This window comes from Asterias amurensis, chromosome 5 (genome assembly GCF_032118995.1).
Source record: "Asterias amurensis chromosome 5, ASM3211899v1".
NCBI classification, from domain to species: Eukaryota; Metazoa; Echinodermata; class Asteroidea; order Forcipulatida; family Asteriidae; genus Asterias; species Asterias amurensis.
The window spans coordinates 3,513,750-3,531,501 of NC_092652.1; the positions used below are offsets into that span (position 1 = coordinate 3,513,750).

The following is a 17,752-nucleotide window of genomic DNA, read 5'->3' on the forward strand; positions in this document are numbered from 1 at the left end:
TTTCTGTACCGAAAGGGTCCAATGGCTTTAAAATTTAAAACTAAGAAAAAAAGTGTGAATTGTTTTCGCCAATTACGATGACCGTGCATTCAATATTTGATTGTTCCGTTAAAACCTTTTGCTTGTAAAAAAAAAACTTGTAACATTCAGATGTTTAAAACCTTATCTTTGAAGCTTTAATAGGCCTAACTGTCAGTAAATGTATTTTTTTGTTTTTATAAAAAAAAACATAGCATAACGATGAAATGAAATGAATGTCAGTGGTCAAGTTGGCGTAGTTGTTTCTTTCCCCCACCTTCCACCTCAAGGACGACGGTTCGAACCCCAACGGGGATACTATGTAGATTGGGGTTCCAGTCGTACACCTGACTGTGTGTGTTTCCCCGGAATATTTCCTCCCACATAATAAGAAGGAGACTTCCTTCCTTGTAATAATAATAGTCATCTCTCCATTGGGTTCTGTCTAGTTTAGTCGTTAAGTTTACTTTTTAGAAAGTCCTTCGCTTCACAACCAGAACCAAAATTAAAATGCTTTTTTTCGTTGTTTCGTTTTTGTATTATAGATACAGAGTTTCATCTCGGATAACAGTAAGAAGGAGCAGCCAGCAAAAGTACACAGTAGGCTGTAAATTCCTAGGTTGGGGAAGATGCAACAAATATCGGTATGATGAAAAACATACAATATTTTTTTTCAATTTATCAAAACAAAAAAACACCAGAAGCTTAAAAGCAGTGGACACTATTATTGGTAATTACTCGGAACTTACTTGGTAATGAGTAAAGGAGAGCTGTTGATAGTATAAACCATTGTGACAAACGGCTCCCTCTTTTGAGAAAGACGTAATTTCTCACTCAAATCATACTACTTTGATTGTTCGACTGGCACACACATTCCTCTTGGGAATTTACAGATTCCATGCTTTTGATGATCTGTGGCGTCAACGAAAGAATATCATCACTATAACATGGCATTTGGCACAAGTTTAACGTAAAATCTGAAACTATATTTTAGCCCGTGCCTTTTACCACAAGGTCGGTCTTTTGGAGAACGTGTGCATGCATCACAAAACTGAATTTGTTCTCGCCCCCCCCCCCCCCCCCTCGTTAATACATTTATTTAAACATTAATTTTTATTTCCTTTCTAAGGACGACGTATTATACTGGATATGACGTTACATACAGTTATTCTAGCTACCCAGATTACTACTGCTGCACTGGATGGCGAGGTAGCGGCTGTTCTCAACGTAAGTATCACTTGCCAAGGCAACATTTCATAGAGCTCTTTAGTTTTTGGAGAAAATTTTACTTGAAGGCACTGGACACTATTGGTAATTACTCAAACAAGAATTGTTAGCATAAAAACTTATTTGGTAACGAGCAATGGAGAGTTGTTGATAGTATAAAACATTGTGAGAAACGGCTCCCTCTGAAGTTACCTATAGTTTTATGCATAACAATGTTGGGATGCACCAAGTGGGAATATGCCTATCTGGTCTTTGACACATACCAAACGTGTGCAGTGCCTTTAAAAAAATCACTGCTTAGCAGTAATGAGTAGGATGCCAGTCAACAAATTGCACGTGTTAAATGGTATTTTTAGCTGTGAACCCACCGGTTAACATATACCTAGTTGTTTGCTTAGCTTTTGTGAGCTTACGTAGCTCTATGAAATTGGGCCCATATCCGGGGGTGTCACAACTTGATGTGGGCCTACGGACACTCGAGATCACAAATGGATGTATACATCTTACGATATCCTCCTTTATATTCAGAAGGTTTTAAAATTAGTTTTGTTTTGTTAGTCCTTTCTCTGTTCCGGCTCATTTGTCTTACCAGGGGTTGATTTCACAAAGGTAGTCCTAACTTAGGACTAGTCCTAAGCAATGCTAAGAGATAGGACCAGTCCTAAGTTAGGACCAGTAACTCATCCTAACTTAGGACTAGTCCTATCTCTTAGCATTGCCTAGGACTAGTCCTAAGTTAGGACTACCTTTGTGAAATCCACCCCAGGCTTCTAACTTAAATACAATTTAGAGCTGGCAGTGGTATCGTTGTATATTTCATTACAAAAGTTTCTTCCATGGATGTGTACATGATTATAATTATGCGCTCTCTGTTATCAACCGATCAAGAATGAAAAGGCGACCATTGGTGTATTTATCAAAATGTTAGAATGGGTGCGTGGGTTTATTGATAACATGCCAAGTAGAGTAATTTTATTGTTGAAAAGGGAGAACTTAGAACTGCAAGTATTTGCTAAAAAAATCCTAACCGCGGATGTCCCTTATCTACACCCCGATCATTGAGTTAACTTTATCTGGTGCGAGAGTCTGTTCCATCGATTAAATAAATAAACCAAAGAGGATTTTATGCAATGATCAGGATGTTGCCCGCTATTAGTACGTGCTGTTCCTGTGTACATTTTTTGACTACAATAAATTACGTTGTAATATTACCATTATCTCTGAATGTATTTTCTATTATTTTCTGTCTGTATGAGCACTTTTAGTTTGAATTGTCAAAATTGTTTTGATTTATAATTTGTCCTTTTCCAATCATGTATTGTGCATGTTTTGGTGTTTGCAAAATAAAGAACAAATCGATTGCATTTGTTGAAAATACCCACTTGTGATATTAGGCCTGACTTTTCCGAAAGCTGATCTGCTTAAGGGTCTTTTACCTTCACAACAAAACAAGAAACATAACAACACAAAACATAACTGTGAATCGCAACAACCCTTTGATGTACACTGAGACATGCAGAACATAATTCTGAAAGCCAAATTATTTTTGTTAATCTACTCGATGTTGATTATTATTTTTGACTTATCATCATCATGACCGTATTTATAACGCGCCTTTTCCCAAAGGATTCAAACTGCCAAGTAATTAATGCAAGGCGAGTTGGTCGAAGTTTGAATTATGAGTCCTAATATAGCACCTTGTAAAGCCCGGTTCATACTTCATGCGAACGCGAATGCGAAGCGAATTTGACGTGAATTTGTTCGTTGCGAATATGTGGCGTCAAGATTCGCTTCGCATTCGCATTCGCAGGAAGTATGAACCGGGCTTAAATGGCTTACAATGTGTTGTGGTGCAATATGCTGGCAACCAAGCCATGAACCCCGGGGCGAATCCCTGCTCTTCCCGATAGGTGCATTGTGTTCTTTAGCGTGCGTTACACAACACACGGGACCAGCGGTCTTACGTGCCATCCGAATGACCAAATAACGGTTCAGTGTTACGACTGGGGCTCAAACCCATGAATCTGACGATCAGCAACACCAGAGTTTGAATCGGTGCTCTTAACTTTGAATTCGGTACTCTTATGCTACGCTCACACTAGGGAAAATATGCTAGCGAATGGGCTTACAAATAGAATTATTATGAAGGTATGAGAACTTTCTACGGGAAGTTATTGTGGGAGGGTTGAGTTGTAAGCCCGACCCCTCAATACATCCTCCAAATCAGAACCGTCATTTTAAAATAGGAAGCAAATTCGATAAAAGAATCGCATGTTTGGGAATTTGCCAGTCAAGGACAATTTTTGAAAATACCCCGGAAACACTTGTCCTAAGTTTGCTTTTATAGAGACAGTTTTTTTTTGTCTCTAAACCAAGGATGCTTATGATTCGTTGCAATGTTTCTGATTATTTCCGTAACAAGGTCCTGGTATATATTTCAGCAGCATAATATTTTATAAAAGGGTATTAAAAATCCTCGGTTCCTTAGGTCTTTGGTATCTGACTGTTTTGGGAGTACATAATTGTAAGAGGAGGAACGATCCGATCTAGATTAAAACCTTGCTGGAATGCATTGTTTGCTTTTTCAATTTTCTACATTGCGTTAAGTACACTCTATACAATTAGAACCTTTTGGGCTCTAAGTGGCGTAGCTCTATGGTTTTTTGTGCCTTAGCTGTTGAAAGCGCCGTATAAATCCTTGCTTGATCGCGAGTATGTTGTACCAGGCTGTATTGACCGTTTGTTGCTGTCTAATTGCCGTCAACCTTCAAAGCTGTGATGCCCGCACATGTTCCAGAAGAGTAAGGTAAGATCTGGGTAATACCATAAAGATTATAATTGTTTCAGAACTCTTGCATTATTTGTTAATTATAATAATAAAAACAATTACAACTTGTAAGTATAGTTGAGGATAATAATTATGCTGGAGAAGGTCATTTTCATTAATTAGGCATATATTCATTATTGCGTGAATTTGCGGGGTGTCTACAACGCCCAAGATTACTTTCAAAATAGTACATTTTATTTAATAATCAATCTGTCTTAACCCTTTTCTTTGTAAAAAAAAAACAACCTAAATAATGTACGTTCCATTTTCAACTTTTCCTGATAGTTTCTGCAAAGCCTTTGAATAACTTTCAGTAAACACATTTTGTTTATAAAAGTAAATGAACATTACAATGACGAGTGAATGAATGCCTATCTTGTTTGATCTTGCATTATAGATACAGAATATACGAAAGGGTATCAGTAAGAAGGAGCAGGCAGCAAAGATACACAACAAAATGTGAATTATTTGGTTGGAAAAGATGCAGCAGATATCGGTATGTTGAAAAACCTTCGTTATGTTTGTATTAAAAAAAAATGTATATATATATAGTAATAATAATAATAATAATAATAATAATAATAATAATAATAATAATAATAATAATGCTTAAAGGCACTGGACACGGTTGGTAAATGCCAAATACCAGTATTCTCACTTGGTGTATCCCAACATGCATAACATAACAAACCTGTGAACATTTTGCGCAATTTATCATCGAGTTTGCGAGAGAATAATGAAAGAAAAAACACCCATACAAGGGTGCAATTGGAAGCACACAAAGTATTGCATCACCCTTGGAAAAACATAATGGAGGTTTTGGCAATCGAATTAAGAATTCGGGGTCAACATCAACTATTTTTCTCGACCCACAGTTTTATGTGAAAGATCAATTTTAGCGTGCAATAAACATTTCATCCAGTCTCTGGTCCAAGGTCAAAATAAAAAGAGCATCTTGAGGGAAAATTCAAAGTCTTCATCCTCACGATAAAAAGGTGTCAAATCACTGTGTTTGGACGGTACCATTCAAACACTTTGTCATTATCTAAAACTGTTCGATAACGTCACACTTGGTACCACATCTTTGCACAGGATTTTTCAGATCAATCCTGAATTTTGAATCGAAACGGCATTATTAGGTTTGATTGTTAGACTGGCGCACAGATCCCTCTTGGGAATTCTACAGATTCCTTGGTTTGATGTTCTGTTACGTCATGTTTATACGTCATGTTTTAAGTTTCGCTCTGGAAGAGTATCGCTGCTGGCATTTTACACCATTTTAGCGTGAGCTTGGAGAATGTATTGGCCATGTGAGCACTCGTGAGCGGTCTATTGAAAAAATAGTGTATATTATAACAAAACTGAATTTGACCTTTGATCCCCTCGTTAATACATTTATTTAAAAATGTCATGCTTATTTCCTTTCTAAGGGCAACGTATTCAACTGGATATGAAACTGATTACAGGTATACTAGCTACACAAGTTACTACTGCTGCAACGGATGGCGAGGTGGCGGCTGTTCTCAACGTAAGTGTCAACCAGGGCTGGGGTGTCACTCACTTCATGTATGGACAGTTAAAGGAACACGTTGCCTTGGATCGGTCGAGTTGGTCTTTGAAAAGCGTTTGCAATCGTTTGTTATAAAATGCATACTATGATTAGAAAGATATTTTAAAAGTAGAACAAAATGATCCACACGAGTATCACTCGAAATTGCGTGGTTTTCCTTTTACCTCGTCGACAAACACGGTCGGCCATTGGGAGTCAAATTTGACTCCCATGAGTGGCCGACCGTGTTAGTTCGCAAAATAAAAGGAAAGCCACGCAATTTCAAGGCAAATTTGTGTTGATCATTGTATTCTACTTTTAAATCATCTTTCTAACAATATGCATTAATTTTTTAGAACAAACGGCTACAAACGCTTTTCAAAGACCAACTCGACCGATCCAAGGCAACGTGTTCCTTTAAGGAGTAAAACAAAAATACTCTTAAAACGGACGTAGAAACTATCCCCTTTCTGTTTTGGAATTGGGTTTGCGTTTGTTAGTATTTTCTTTATTTTAGCGCTATGGTTTTATCAGTCTAATCGTTTAAAAACGATTCAGAGCTGGTGGTGATTAACAAATCTATTTCACTACAAAAGTTAACTTCCTTGATGTTTATTAGGTTGTTTGTTATCAACCAATCTAGAATTTAAGAGGCGACAATTGGTGTATTTTATCAGAATATTAGAATGGGTGCGTGGGTTTATTGATCACATGCCAATAAAAAGCCTTGTTGTTGTATTGCTAAAAAGGGGAACCAAGACTTTAAAATACTTGCTAAAAAATCCTCACCGCGGATGTCTCTTATCTTCAACCTGATCAGAAAGACTATATTGATCAAAACACGGTGCGAAAGTCTGTTACATCGATTAACAGAAATAGACCAAGGGGGAATTTGATGCAATAGTCAGGATGTTGCCTGCTCTTATAACGTGCTTTTCCTGTGTATCGTTTAACTACAATAAATAATGTTGTGTTATTGTTAACTTTTGTAGTTTGTATGAGCACTCCTTGTTTGAATTGTCAAAATTGTTTCGAGTAACTGTGTTTTTTTTCCCCCAATCGATATACTTTGCATGTTGATGTGTTAAAAATAAAAATCGATTGTATCCACGGATGTGAGTATAGGCCTGGGTCTGACCTTGCAGAAAGCTGATCGCCCAATTCCAGGCGATTTTACCTTCCCGAACAAACTGACTTAAAGGCAGTGGACACTATTGGTAATTACTCAAAATAATTATTAGCATTAAACCTCACTTGGTAAAGAGTAATTGGGATAGGTTGACAGTATAAAACATTGTGAGAAACGGCTCCCTCTGAAGTGGAGTAGTTTTCGAGATAGAAGTAATTTTCCACGAATTTGATTTCGAGACCTCAAGTTTAGAACTTGAGGTCTCGGAATCAACCATCTAAACGCACACAACTTCGTGTGTCGACTAGGGTGTTTTCTTCTTTCATTGTTATCTCGCTACTTTGATGACCGATTGAGCTCAATTTTTCACAGGTTTGTTATTTTATGCATATGTTGAGATACACCAACTGTGAAGGCTAGTCTTTGACAATTGCCAATAGTGTCCACTGCCTTTAAAAACATAACTGCGAATCGCAACCTGCCTATAGCCCATGCAGCTTCTGACTGAGTGAGTAATGTGAAATTTCCAAACAGAATCGTTTAAAAGTTATGGAAAAAATTTCTGACAACCAATAAATCCACTTTAAATCTTTTTCAAAATAATTATTAGATGACTGATGAAGAGGCAATGATCTTTTTAGTGGGGAGGGTTGAGCTGGAGGTCCAACCCCTTCTGATCACGCCGTCTAACTGTTCTTCAAAAAAATATAATGTTTAAAGCTTTGCAATAATAAGAATAAACTACAAACAAATAGTAAACTTGCGGGTACGTTCATGTATAGATCTCTTTTTAGGGAGTGCTGGCGCTCTGAAAAGGTCATCAGAACTCAAAGAATTAGGTTAACATCATCACTTCCTCATTCTTTTGCAGCAATTTGAACCAGAAACACACAAGCAGTCACATTCAAGGACGAATAGGCCATGTCAACATGTGACACTGTGAACTTCCGCTGACAGAGGAAAAAAATACCACATCGAACTTTTCTTCTATGTATGGATAAAACAAAATAAAAAAATACATATATATACAAGAGTAATGTTTTTTCATTGTTTTTCAAGTTGTGTCTTTTCTTCATCATTAAAAGTTCAAAAAAGTGCAAGAAAGCAAAAATATATTATTTATACAAACTGTGCATGCAAGAAGTCGACATCATGCACAGACGTTTTTATGAACGTGGTTGGAAATTAATTGTCGAGCAATAGCGCGTCATAACATTCGCTGCTAGTGTCCCGGGTGTTTGCCACATGTGAACAAAAATTTAGTATTACAACAACATAGGGTCTACATAATGGGGGAACGTGTTCCCATAGACCCAAATTTTGATGTTTATAACTGCATGGATATAAACAAATACAAGGGTCGAGCTTAACCTTTGGCTACTAAAGGTTAATCTTATGATTTGCCAGAACCTGTTTAAATTTAGCACTATTTTAACCTCATAAATGTATAGTTTCCAGAGGCAATGTTGTTTTCTCTGTTCAAGAAGTAATCCCATGATTATGTCACCAATGTTGACTGGTTTGGGGAATACCCCCTTTGCGCCCTCACGGTTGAAAAGTGAACAGGAATAGTATCCCGTCGTCTCGATACACACAGCAGGCTGTAATCAACTCACATTGAGCAGCACCCGCGTGTAAACGCGCTAAATGTAAACTTGTAAACTTGTCATTGCTTGAGCAGAGAAGTGGGTGTCCAGCAGAGTAAAACTTCTAAAAGAATGTCAAGAAAACAAAACGTGAGCTAGAGAGATGATGTGTGTTCTTCCCCTTTCGTCGACATCCTAGGCATAGCCTGATGGGGTCGGGGGGGGGGGGGGTGGGGCGGCTGAGGCTCATAAAATGGAGGTACAATTGCATCTCTTGATTTGTGTTTGTTCATGTTCATCATGTTGTAGGTTAGTTGCGATAACGTAACTAGTTCATCATGTATTGTTGATCTCATGATCATGTACGCCTGGCCGGGCAAATGCACTCAGTATGGTTTATTCATTTTATAAATCTGAGTTTCCGGGTAGTCGTGGTTAACTTCTAGAAACTGTATTATTATTTTTTTTTATAAGGCTCTATCCTATGGATAGTTTCGAGAAGCAGAAGTAGCCGTGGCTGATTGAAAGGGATATTAAAACTGTTAGTATTCTGTCTACTCTTTGGGTTGGAAAATATTACAAAGTTCTTTATTTTTAGTTTTAATTTACTAATCTGTCTCAAAACCTGAATTTGAATTTTTTTTTTTTAAATATCTGTATTGGTCTCCTGTTGAGGTTGTCGTCGTACGTCTGAGTTTGCGGGTAGTCGTGTATATAGGGACTTGATAATCAGTGAAATGTGACAGTGCCTCGTATTCGGTATAGCCTTCCGACTTTAATTTATATAAGCGTAATACTTTTTTAGTTAGATTATTTTCCTTATTTAATTAAACAATCATGATACTAACTACATTCATTATCATCATGTCACTACAAACTAAATAAATAACTAAGTTACTAAAACTACAACATTACAGGCCAGAGTAGGCCTAGGCCTACTCCTGGAACTTCTATGAGGTTCATTCCGCTATCGTCTCCACCCACAGGGAGACGATAGCGGAACGAACCTCATAGTTCTAGGAGTAAGGCCAGAGCTGCAGAGTAGTTTAGCTCTGTTGAGTGAGAATACCTGTGGCCCCATAAATAGCCATTTTGTTCCTCGTTGTCTTTGAACCGTTCTGTTTGGAGAATGCTGGGATCCTGGTTTGAATTTGGTGTATTGATAACTAGGCCCTAAATGTCTTTTATAAAGTCCACACCTGCATCAACAACAGTAATCCTCCCTCGATTGACCCAAAGGTTGAACTCGTTGATTCGAGGGGGTCAGTGAAATTCTGGGATTTACCCCCCCCCCCCAGAAAAAAAACAAACAGGGCATCAATTGGCATCAGTTATGGCGCTAGGCGAACCACGGATGAACCAATTTTTGTAAGTCCTAGTATTGCAACAGGGGCACTGCAGTGCACTGTACTCTTTTAAACTCCTGTTCAAATTATATATTAAAAAGACGTACACAGCCCCAGGCCTACTTTTTATGGGCCTACTTTATCAGAAAGTTAGACTATGAGTTGTTTTAAGCTATAGGAAATTATTAGCCTTGTCATTTGTGCTTCATCACCAATGCTTTATCATTTTTGGTGGATTGTTTGGGTTTTTGTAAGCAAGTTGACGTACAACGCCCCAGCTACAATGTACTGCTTGTCACTCCAGTGCTGCTGTCTTGAGTTTCATTACTTTATATAGGGCCACTTAGAAAGTAAGACTATGGGTTGCTTTAAAGCTATAGGACATCAACAGCTTAGTCATTTGTGCTTCATCACCAATGCTTTCATTTTCAGTGGATTGATAAAAGACCATTTTGATACTCTTGTTTTTCTTTCCTACTATGCAGCTATCTGCGATCCATCTTGTGTGTCCGGTCAAGGAAGATGTTCCGCCCCTAACTCCTGCAGCTGTTATCCAGGGTATCAAGGATCTCGCTGCCAGCAGTCTTGCCCAACCGGAAGCTACGGACAAAACTGCGCTTCAAGGTGTAGATGTCAGAACGGCGGAGTGTGTAACGCTGTAACGGGGTCATGTGCCTGTATTGCTGGTTGGAGTGGGGATACTTGCGATCAACCGTGCTCCGAGGGTCGCTACGGGGTAGGGTGTAGATTTCAATGCCAGTGCAGGGCGGACACCAGTAGTTGTAGTCGTCATACAGGGTCGTGTTCGTGTCATCCGGGTTGGACGGGGACTCTGTGTGACAACACTTGTCCTGCTGGACACTACGGTGCAGGTATGTACAGGGAACTGTTCGGTCAAGCAATATTATTTAGACTGAACAAGTTTTGTGCTCATTGAATCCTACTAGTGAGTAGCAAATGACGATTATTGAGTAGTAGTTGATACATTTTTTGTAGCAATGTGCTATGCTATACAAGGGAAGTCATTCACTGATGTATTGTTTGGAACTCAATTTAAGTACATTTAATTGCCTTCAAAGGAAAGATCAACAGATTCAGAACAAAAACTGAAGATTACGTTTTGTTGAATAGTTATTCAATAGTTATCCGGACGGTCTGCAGACTGGTCACCGATATTCAGTGCCTCATGTTTATTCATCAGCCTATTGACACTCCAACAATAGTGCCAACCTGGCCCACGTTATTAACTGTGCTGCGCTTGGCCGCACATGACCGTTCTGTCTGTAGACCGTCTGCACGCCTTGACAAAACAGACTTGCCTGCAGCCTGGAATGGCTGCAGACTTTCTGCAGAGGAACGGTTGGGGAATTTTGACTAAGTCCCTTAAACAAGTCTTAAAACTTGAAAAATAAATAAATAAAGATGAAGCATTTTGTTTGTCGGCGAGGGTGGTTTCGCACTAACCCACTTAAGTTTTATTTTTATAGCACGGTGTTTTGACAAAACAAAAATACCCACTGTCACATCCGGTTTTAAGTCCTCACAGGTGACTGGTGACCCAGGACGTGTTTTGCAGTATGCTATAAGTTGTAAAAGCGAGCATCTTTGTACACGCTGGTAGCGGATGTTGTTGTGTTGGGTCGCGTTGCTGTGTGAGCTCTTAACATCGAATATAGACCAATGTGTTTAACTACCAGCTGTCTGAAATGCAAGGTAGTTTAATTTTTTACGACTGCCCCCACCCCCCAACCCCCGCTTATAAATTTAAAACAGTTTGGGTCTAACTTCAGTTCGCTGTCTAAACATGGCCATAGGGTTGTAACCTTTTAGTTTGAAACTGTTTTTACTTGTTTGATTTAACCAGGTTGCAGTAGTAACTGTTCATGCCAGAATGGTGCTTCATGTCATCATGTGAATGGATCCTGCAGCTGTTTACCAGGATGGGAAGGTCCACTCTGTGCTGCTGCATGTGCAGAGGGCTTCTACGGTGATCAGTGCTCTAATACATGCCAGTGTGAAAATGACGCAACTTGTGACAAGGCAAATGGTATGGAATCTGGGCTCAATTTCATAGAGCTGCTAAGCACGAAAAGTTGCTTAGCATGAAATTTTTTCCTTGATAAAAAAAGGATTACCAACAAAATTTACATTCGTTGATTATTGCTTGGTACTTGTATTCAGCTGTTGTTTGATTATCCTGAAAATCACGTGGAAATTTGGTTGAGAAATCCTGTTTTTATCAAGGCAAAATTTCATGCTAAGCAATTTTTTATGCTTAGCAGCTCTATAAAATTGGGCCCTGTGATCATCGTTAAACTGTATTGTGTTTTCATTTTTTGTGCGGTGATGCAAGATTGTGGTTAAGATTGGCGGTGGGGGCGTGTCTTCAGTGTAGGCTCGTGGGGGACGGAGCTCCGCTGGCCCCCACGGCCAGTCCCCTTTGAAGGTGGGTCGGATGTAATCATCTCCCCTTATTGCTGATCTTCACTGGCTCAGAATAAAAGATTATAGAGCGCCGTAGACGCAAGATGCAGGACTCAGGCTGAAATGTGAAATCCCACTTGGCGCCATTTCGGCAAGTAACTCTTTTGATACAACAATAGATCAGTGCAGTTCAGTGCAGACAATGACCATTCCTATCAATGGGAAACAAAACATTCACTTGCTGAAAAGGCGCCCATGCGTATTTCACATTCAAACAATAGATAAAGCTTCAGTTCCGCATCTTGCGCCTTCGGCGCTTTATATTGCTCCGAATCCCTCAAAGGATACAGTGCAAAGTCCTGACACTTAGTTTTAAGTCCCTTTACCACGAGGCTCCGCGATACCGCCTGGACCTCCATATCCACCATTCTGCCTACAATCTTCACTCATCATGCGCAACTGCCATGAGTTTTCCAAAATCTAATAAGAAGGCTGTCCTTTCTCATTCACTGCTCCTACAAATGTACACTCTGGAACTCAATACCTCATTCATTAGCCAATGTGACTTACATTTCCCATCTTAAAAAGCATCTTAAAACTCACTTGATTGTTTAATATGTTCCTTTGCGGTTCTCATCTGGGCCCAAGTTCACGGCTCTGTTTACCGCCGAATTCCGCGCTTACAATCACGATTACCCGCTTACGTGCAAGCGCCGAATTTCTGCGCTAGCCTTGTAAGTGTAGAATGCCTAGTAACGTTGAGTATGCACGCGCAGAAGCCCAAATTTGCCACTTGCCCGTGAAATACATAATTCCCTGCTTCCGTAAGCGCAGATTCTGTGCTAACGGTAAGCAGAGCCATGAAATTGGGCCCTGTTTTGTTGTAGCGTCTTGCAATCGCTGGAAAAGCCCCTTTACTAAATGCTGTTATTATTATTGTTAATCTTAAGTTTTCTTATGGACTTCGCTGATGAGAGTTTGAAGTAAATGAATGTTTGATTTGATTGACAGGACACTGCAGGTGTACAGCAGGTTGGCAGGGAGCATCATGTAGTCAACCTTGTTCTCAGGGGACCTATGGTATTGACTGTCGTCATCAATGCCAGTGTCAGAATAACGCTTCTTGCAGTCATGTCAATGGTGAGCTATAGAACATGTGACTATAAAGGGACACAGTGCCTAGGAACAGGCGAAACCATTTTTGAAACCATTTGTTATAAAAAGCATAATGGTTAGAAAGATGTTTCAAAAGTAGAATATAATGATCCACACAAATATGCCTGAAAATTGCATGGTTTTCCTTGTACTTTGTGAACTAACACGGTGGTCCGTTTTATGAAGTCAAAATTTTGACTCCACAAAATGGTCCTCATTTGGATTTTAGCCTAAGACCCCTGACACTCGGGCAGATGCTCTACCAATTAAGCTATGAGGCACAGCGGTTTTCCCTAAGAACAATATTTTTCTCTCTCTGTGTTGCATGGATGCGCAACTGGGCAAAGTATCAAACACAATGATTTGGTAAGGTGCCTAATTACCATAGAAGTGAAATAATCAAACATGGGATGAGAGAAGAAACCAATGATCCTCATTGGGATTAGAGCCCAAGACCCCTGACACTCCAGGCGAGATGCTCTACCAACTGAGCTACGAGACACAGCGGTGTACTCCCTCAGGTTTTTCCTAAGAACCACTTTTTCTCTTTCTGTGTTGCATGGATGCGCAACTAACAAACTTTTGTATGAATTCTCTTTGACTGTTGTTCTGTTATTCAGGGACTTGTTCCTGTACTCCTGGTTGGATTGGTGAGCATTGTGGCAATGCCTGTGAAGTAAACTTCTATGGAGACGATTGTCAGTCCGAGTGTGAGTGTTTGAACGGCGCAGCTTGCCACCATGTTACTGGAGAATGTCGCTGTACAGCAGGTAAATTTAACAACTTGGGCAACTTACCCTGCTCCATTTCTTTAGAGTAGTCTTCTTAGCCTTTGCATAGTCGTCAGGCTAGTTCTTAAAAATGTATTTAAAAGTCTCTGTTCAAAACTCATTTGTTTGAAGCCTTCTTACTTGTAACTTGTTTAGCTTTCTCCTGATTATTTTTCTAAAAATATGGATGTTTTATTTCAGGATTTACTGGGAGGTATTGCGGTGATGCGTGCCAAGAAGGACAGTACGGTTTGGACTGCGCTAGTGATTGCTCATGCCTGAATGATGCACACTGTCATCACATTACAGGAAACTGTGAATGCACACCAGGATATGCAGGTGTTCGGTGTGCTCAACACTGCCCAAGTAAGCAGAAGTTTTGCAATATTGAGAAACTACATTGAAAAGTGTCTTTGAGCATTGCATTTAAAGACACTGCCGTCGATTTCACAAAACTCTTCCTAACTTAAGACTAATCTTAGGACTTAAGACGAGTCCCATCCCTGCACTGTAGCATGCAGACCTTAAGATTAATCCTAAGTTAGGAAGAGTTACTCGTCCTAACTCGAGATAAGACGAGTCCTAACTCTTTGTGAAATTGACGGCTGGACACTATTGGTAATCGTCAAAGACTAGTCTTCACAGTTGGTGTATCTCATACATAAAATAACAAACCTGTGAAAATTTGAGCTCAATTGGTCGTCGAAACTTCCGAGATATTATTGAAAGAAAAAAACACCCTTGTCGCACCATGGTCACACGAAGTTGTTTGCTTTCAGATGCTTGATTTCGAGACCTCAAGTTCTAAATCTGAGGTCTCAAAATCAAATTCGTGGAAATATACTTCTTTCTCGAAAACTATGTCACTTCAGAGGGAGCTGTTTCTCTAAGTGTTTTATACTATCAACCTCTCTCCATTAAGTACTCGTAATCAAGAAAGATTTTATGATAATAATTATTTTGAGTAATTACCAATAGTGTCCACTGCCTTTAAGAGAGATGTTTTAAATAATCTTAAAGGCACTGGACACCTTTGGTAATTGTCAAAAAGCAGTATAGTCAGTTGGTGTATCCCAGCATGCATAAAATAACAAATCTGTGAAAGTTTGAACTCAATTGGTCGTCGAAGTTGCAAGAAAATGACGAAAGAAAAAACACCCTTGCTGCACAATTGTGTGTGCCTTCAGATGCCTGGAAAAAGGCTTCAGGCCTGAAGTCTTTTTCATATTCAAATATTTAAGTGAGAAATTACCTCTTTCTCAAAAATTACATTACTTCAGAGGGAGCTGTTTCTCACAAAGCTTTCGATTACCAACAGCCTGTTGCTCATTACCAAGTACTCTATATGCTTATTTTTTTTTGTATTACAGAACATTACAAATTTAAAGAACTTGAGATATTACTAAAAAAGTACGATTTCAAATGTCCTTATTCAACAGCTGGGTTTTACGGAGTGAACTGTGCGGAAAATTGTGAATGCAATAATGGCAATTGTCACCATATCACCGGCCAGTGTACATGTCACTCCGGGTGGCAGGGACAGATATGTGACAGTGTTTGTGATTCTGGTTACTATGGCGACCAGTGTAACGGAGACTGTCGTTGCATGAACGGGGCATCATGTCACCATGTGACTGGATCGTGTACTTGCACTGCTGGCTGGTCGTCGGAGCTCTGTGACCAGGAGTGTGATAGCAGTTTCTTTGGCCTAGCCTGTGCCTCCCACTGTAGATGTGAGAATGGTGCAACTTGTCATCACGTTACTGGTGCGTGTAGCTGTTCACCAGGCTATACTGGGGAGTTTTGTCAAGAGATTTGTAACGGTAAGGCAACACTTTGTTCGAGTTATAACATTGAAACGTTTCATTGACTGAAATCACACCTAGTTTATTGATATGATACTGATAACAGTAAAAAACAAACAGCTTCAAGATTTGACATACTTCTACTCAACCAGAAGAGGTCAAAGTGTAAAGGTCATGTCCAGAAGTGGCCTTTTCAATGTTTCTCATGATAAACACACCGTCAAAACATCCGAAACCAAACCAAATGTATGTTGTGTACTTCTTTTTGTAACTGTAAAGATAACCAATGAGGAAATACATCCCCCCCCAAATTTTTTTTTACAATTTAAACGATGGCTTATACTGATGAGTGGCCTCAGAAAGGTTTATGATCTCCAATTATTGTTTCTGATTACCAGAAATACTTATGTTACATTCAATCCTTCTGCTTTTCCCCGTTATTCAAGGTGTGTATGGTCAAGATTGTAGCTTTCCGTGTCTGTGTCAAAACGGAGCATCTTGCCATCATGTGACTGGGGATTGTACTTGCTCTTATGGCTGGATTGGTACCATATGTAATCGTCCGTGTACGGATGGTTTCTATGGTAACCAGTGCCTAGACGAATGTTTATGTGAGAACGATGCTGCTTGTGATCATGTGACTGGAAGGTGTAATTGTACCAGCGGGTGGCAAGGTAAGTGTTGATGTTTAAGATCTTTAGACGATGTGACCTTTGACAGCATATGTTTACAAAAGAGCCACCAAGCCAGGGGTGGATTTCACAAAGAGCTAAGACTAGTCCTAACTTAGGACTAGTCCTAGGAGATATTAAAAACTTAAGGCTAGTCCTAAGTTAATAATAATAATAATAATAGTAAGACTTGTAATGCGCACATATCCACCCTGCTGGGTGTTCAAGGCGAGTAACTTGTCTTAACTCAAGATAAGACTAGTCTTAACACTTTGTGAAATCCACCCTGGACTTCCTGCAGGCACGATTTGTACACACCTCAATCTGAGAAGCGTAACCCAACAGTAATTTTTCTCAGATTGTGTTTTCCAGTTGTAGATTATTCTTCCTACATGGACATAACCGCTCCAGATTTTGTCTGCAATAACTCAAAAACACCTTTTGAAATGAAGTTTTCCCAGGTTAGTTTTAGCGTATAATATATCAACTTTATAGGGTTTAAACAAACAGTGGGTTTCAATGACCAATTATAGGCAATCCCTTTTTCTTATAGTTTGTAGTTTTCTGTTAACCAAACTTTTTTCACATGTCCGACAGGTACATACTGTGACTCTACATGCAATGAAGGACATTATGGACTAGACTGTGCTGAACAATGCTACTGCCTGAATGGTGCAAGCTGCCACCATGTGACTGGAGAGTGTCAATGTGCACCGGGATACATCGGTGACTTGTGTGAAAACTCATGTACACCTGGAGGTAAAGACTAATCATGAAATCTGATTTCATGATTTCACTGATTGTACTCAAATCACCTGAACTAGTAGTAGCTTATAGACACCTGGACACCTTTGGTAATTGTCCAAGACCAGTATTCTCACTTGGTGTATCTCAACATATGTATAAAATAACAACTGTGCATTTGGCCTGAGCTATATCGATTTATTTTATTCACGATATCGCCGACAATATATCTCGATATTCGATATAATCGCGATTAATTAAAGTTGACATCAACAGTCTTCTAACTCCCATTGAAAGTTGTAGAAGAGACAGTCATAAGAGAGGTGTGCTAATGACCTATTCTTCTGGTTTTACTCCAAACCTATTGGGTGCAAGATGTCTCAGCTAGGAAATACATCGCAATTTTGCGATATTTAATCGATATCGCGATATATCGCGATATATCACGATATATCAATATTTCGATTAAAACCAAATCGATCCAATATCGAAATTGTTTCC

General features: G+C 39.3%; 1 protein-coding gene across 5 annotated transcripts in view; it reads left to right on the forward strand.

Annotated features, from left to right (window-relative positions):
• LOC139937159 (uncharacterized) overlaps positions 1-17,752 on the forward strand; it is a 51,544-nt gene that overhangs the window by 15,638 nt on the left and 18,154 nt on the right. For 3 of the 5 annotated variants that reach the window (XM_071932195.1, XM_071932198.1, XM_071932194.1), the window contains exons 4-11: positions 10,168-10,554; positions 11,547-11,729; positions 13,118-13,246; positions 13,882-14,031; positions 14,233-14,397; positions 15,471-15,854; positions 16,283-16,510; positions 17,105-17,266. In XM_071932195.1, coding sequence (XP_071788296.1) covers positions 10,168-10,554; positions 11,547-11,729; positions 13,118-13,246; positions 13,882-14,031; positions 14,233-14,397; positions 15,471-15,854; positions 16,283-16,510; positions 17,105-17,266 — 1,788 coding nt within the window. Of the gene's footprint in view, positions 1-563; positions 663-1,147; positions 1,246-3,749; positions 4,052-4,469; positions 4,569-5,502; positions 5,601-10,167; positions 10,555-11,546; positions 11,730-13,117; positions 13,247-13,881; positions 14,032-14,232; positions 14,398-15,470; positions 15,855-16,282; positions 16,511-17,104; positions 17,267-17,752 lie in introns of those variants that run through there. The other 2 variants (XM_071932197.1, XM_071932196.1) reach the window with 2 other exon arrangements.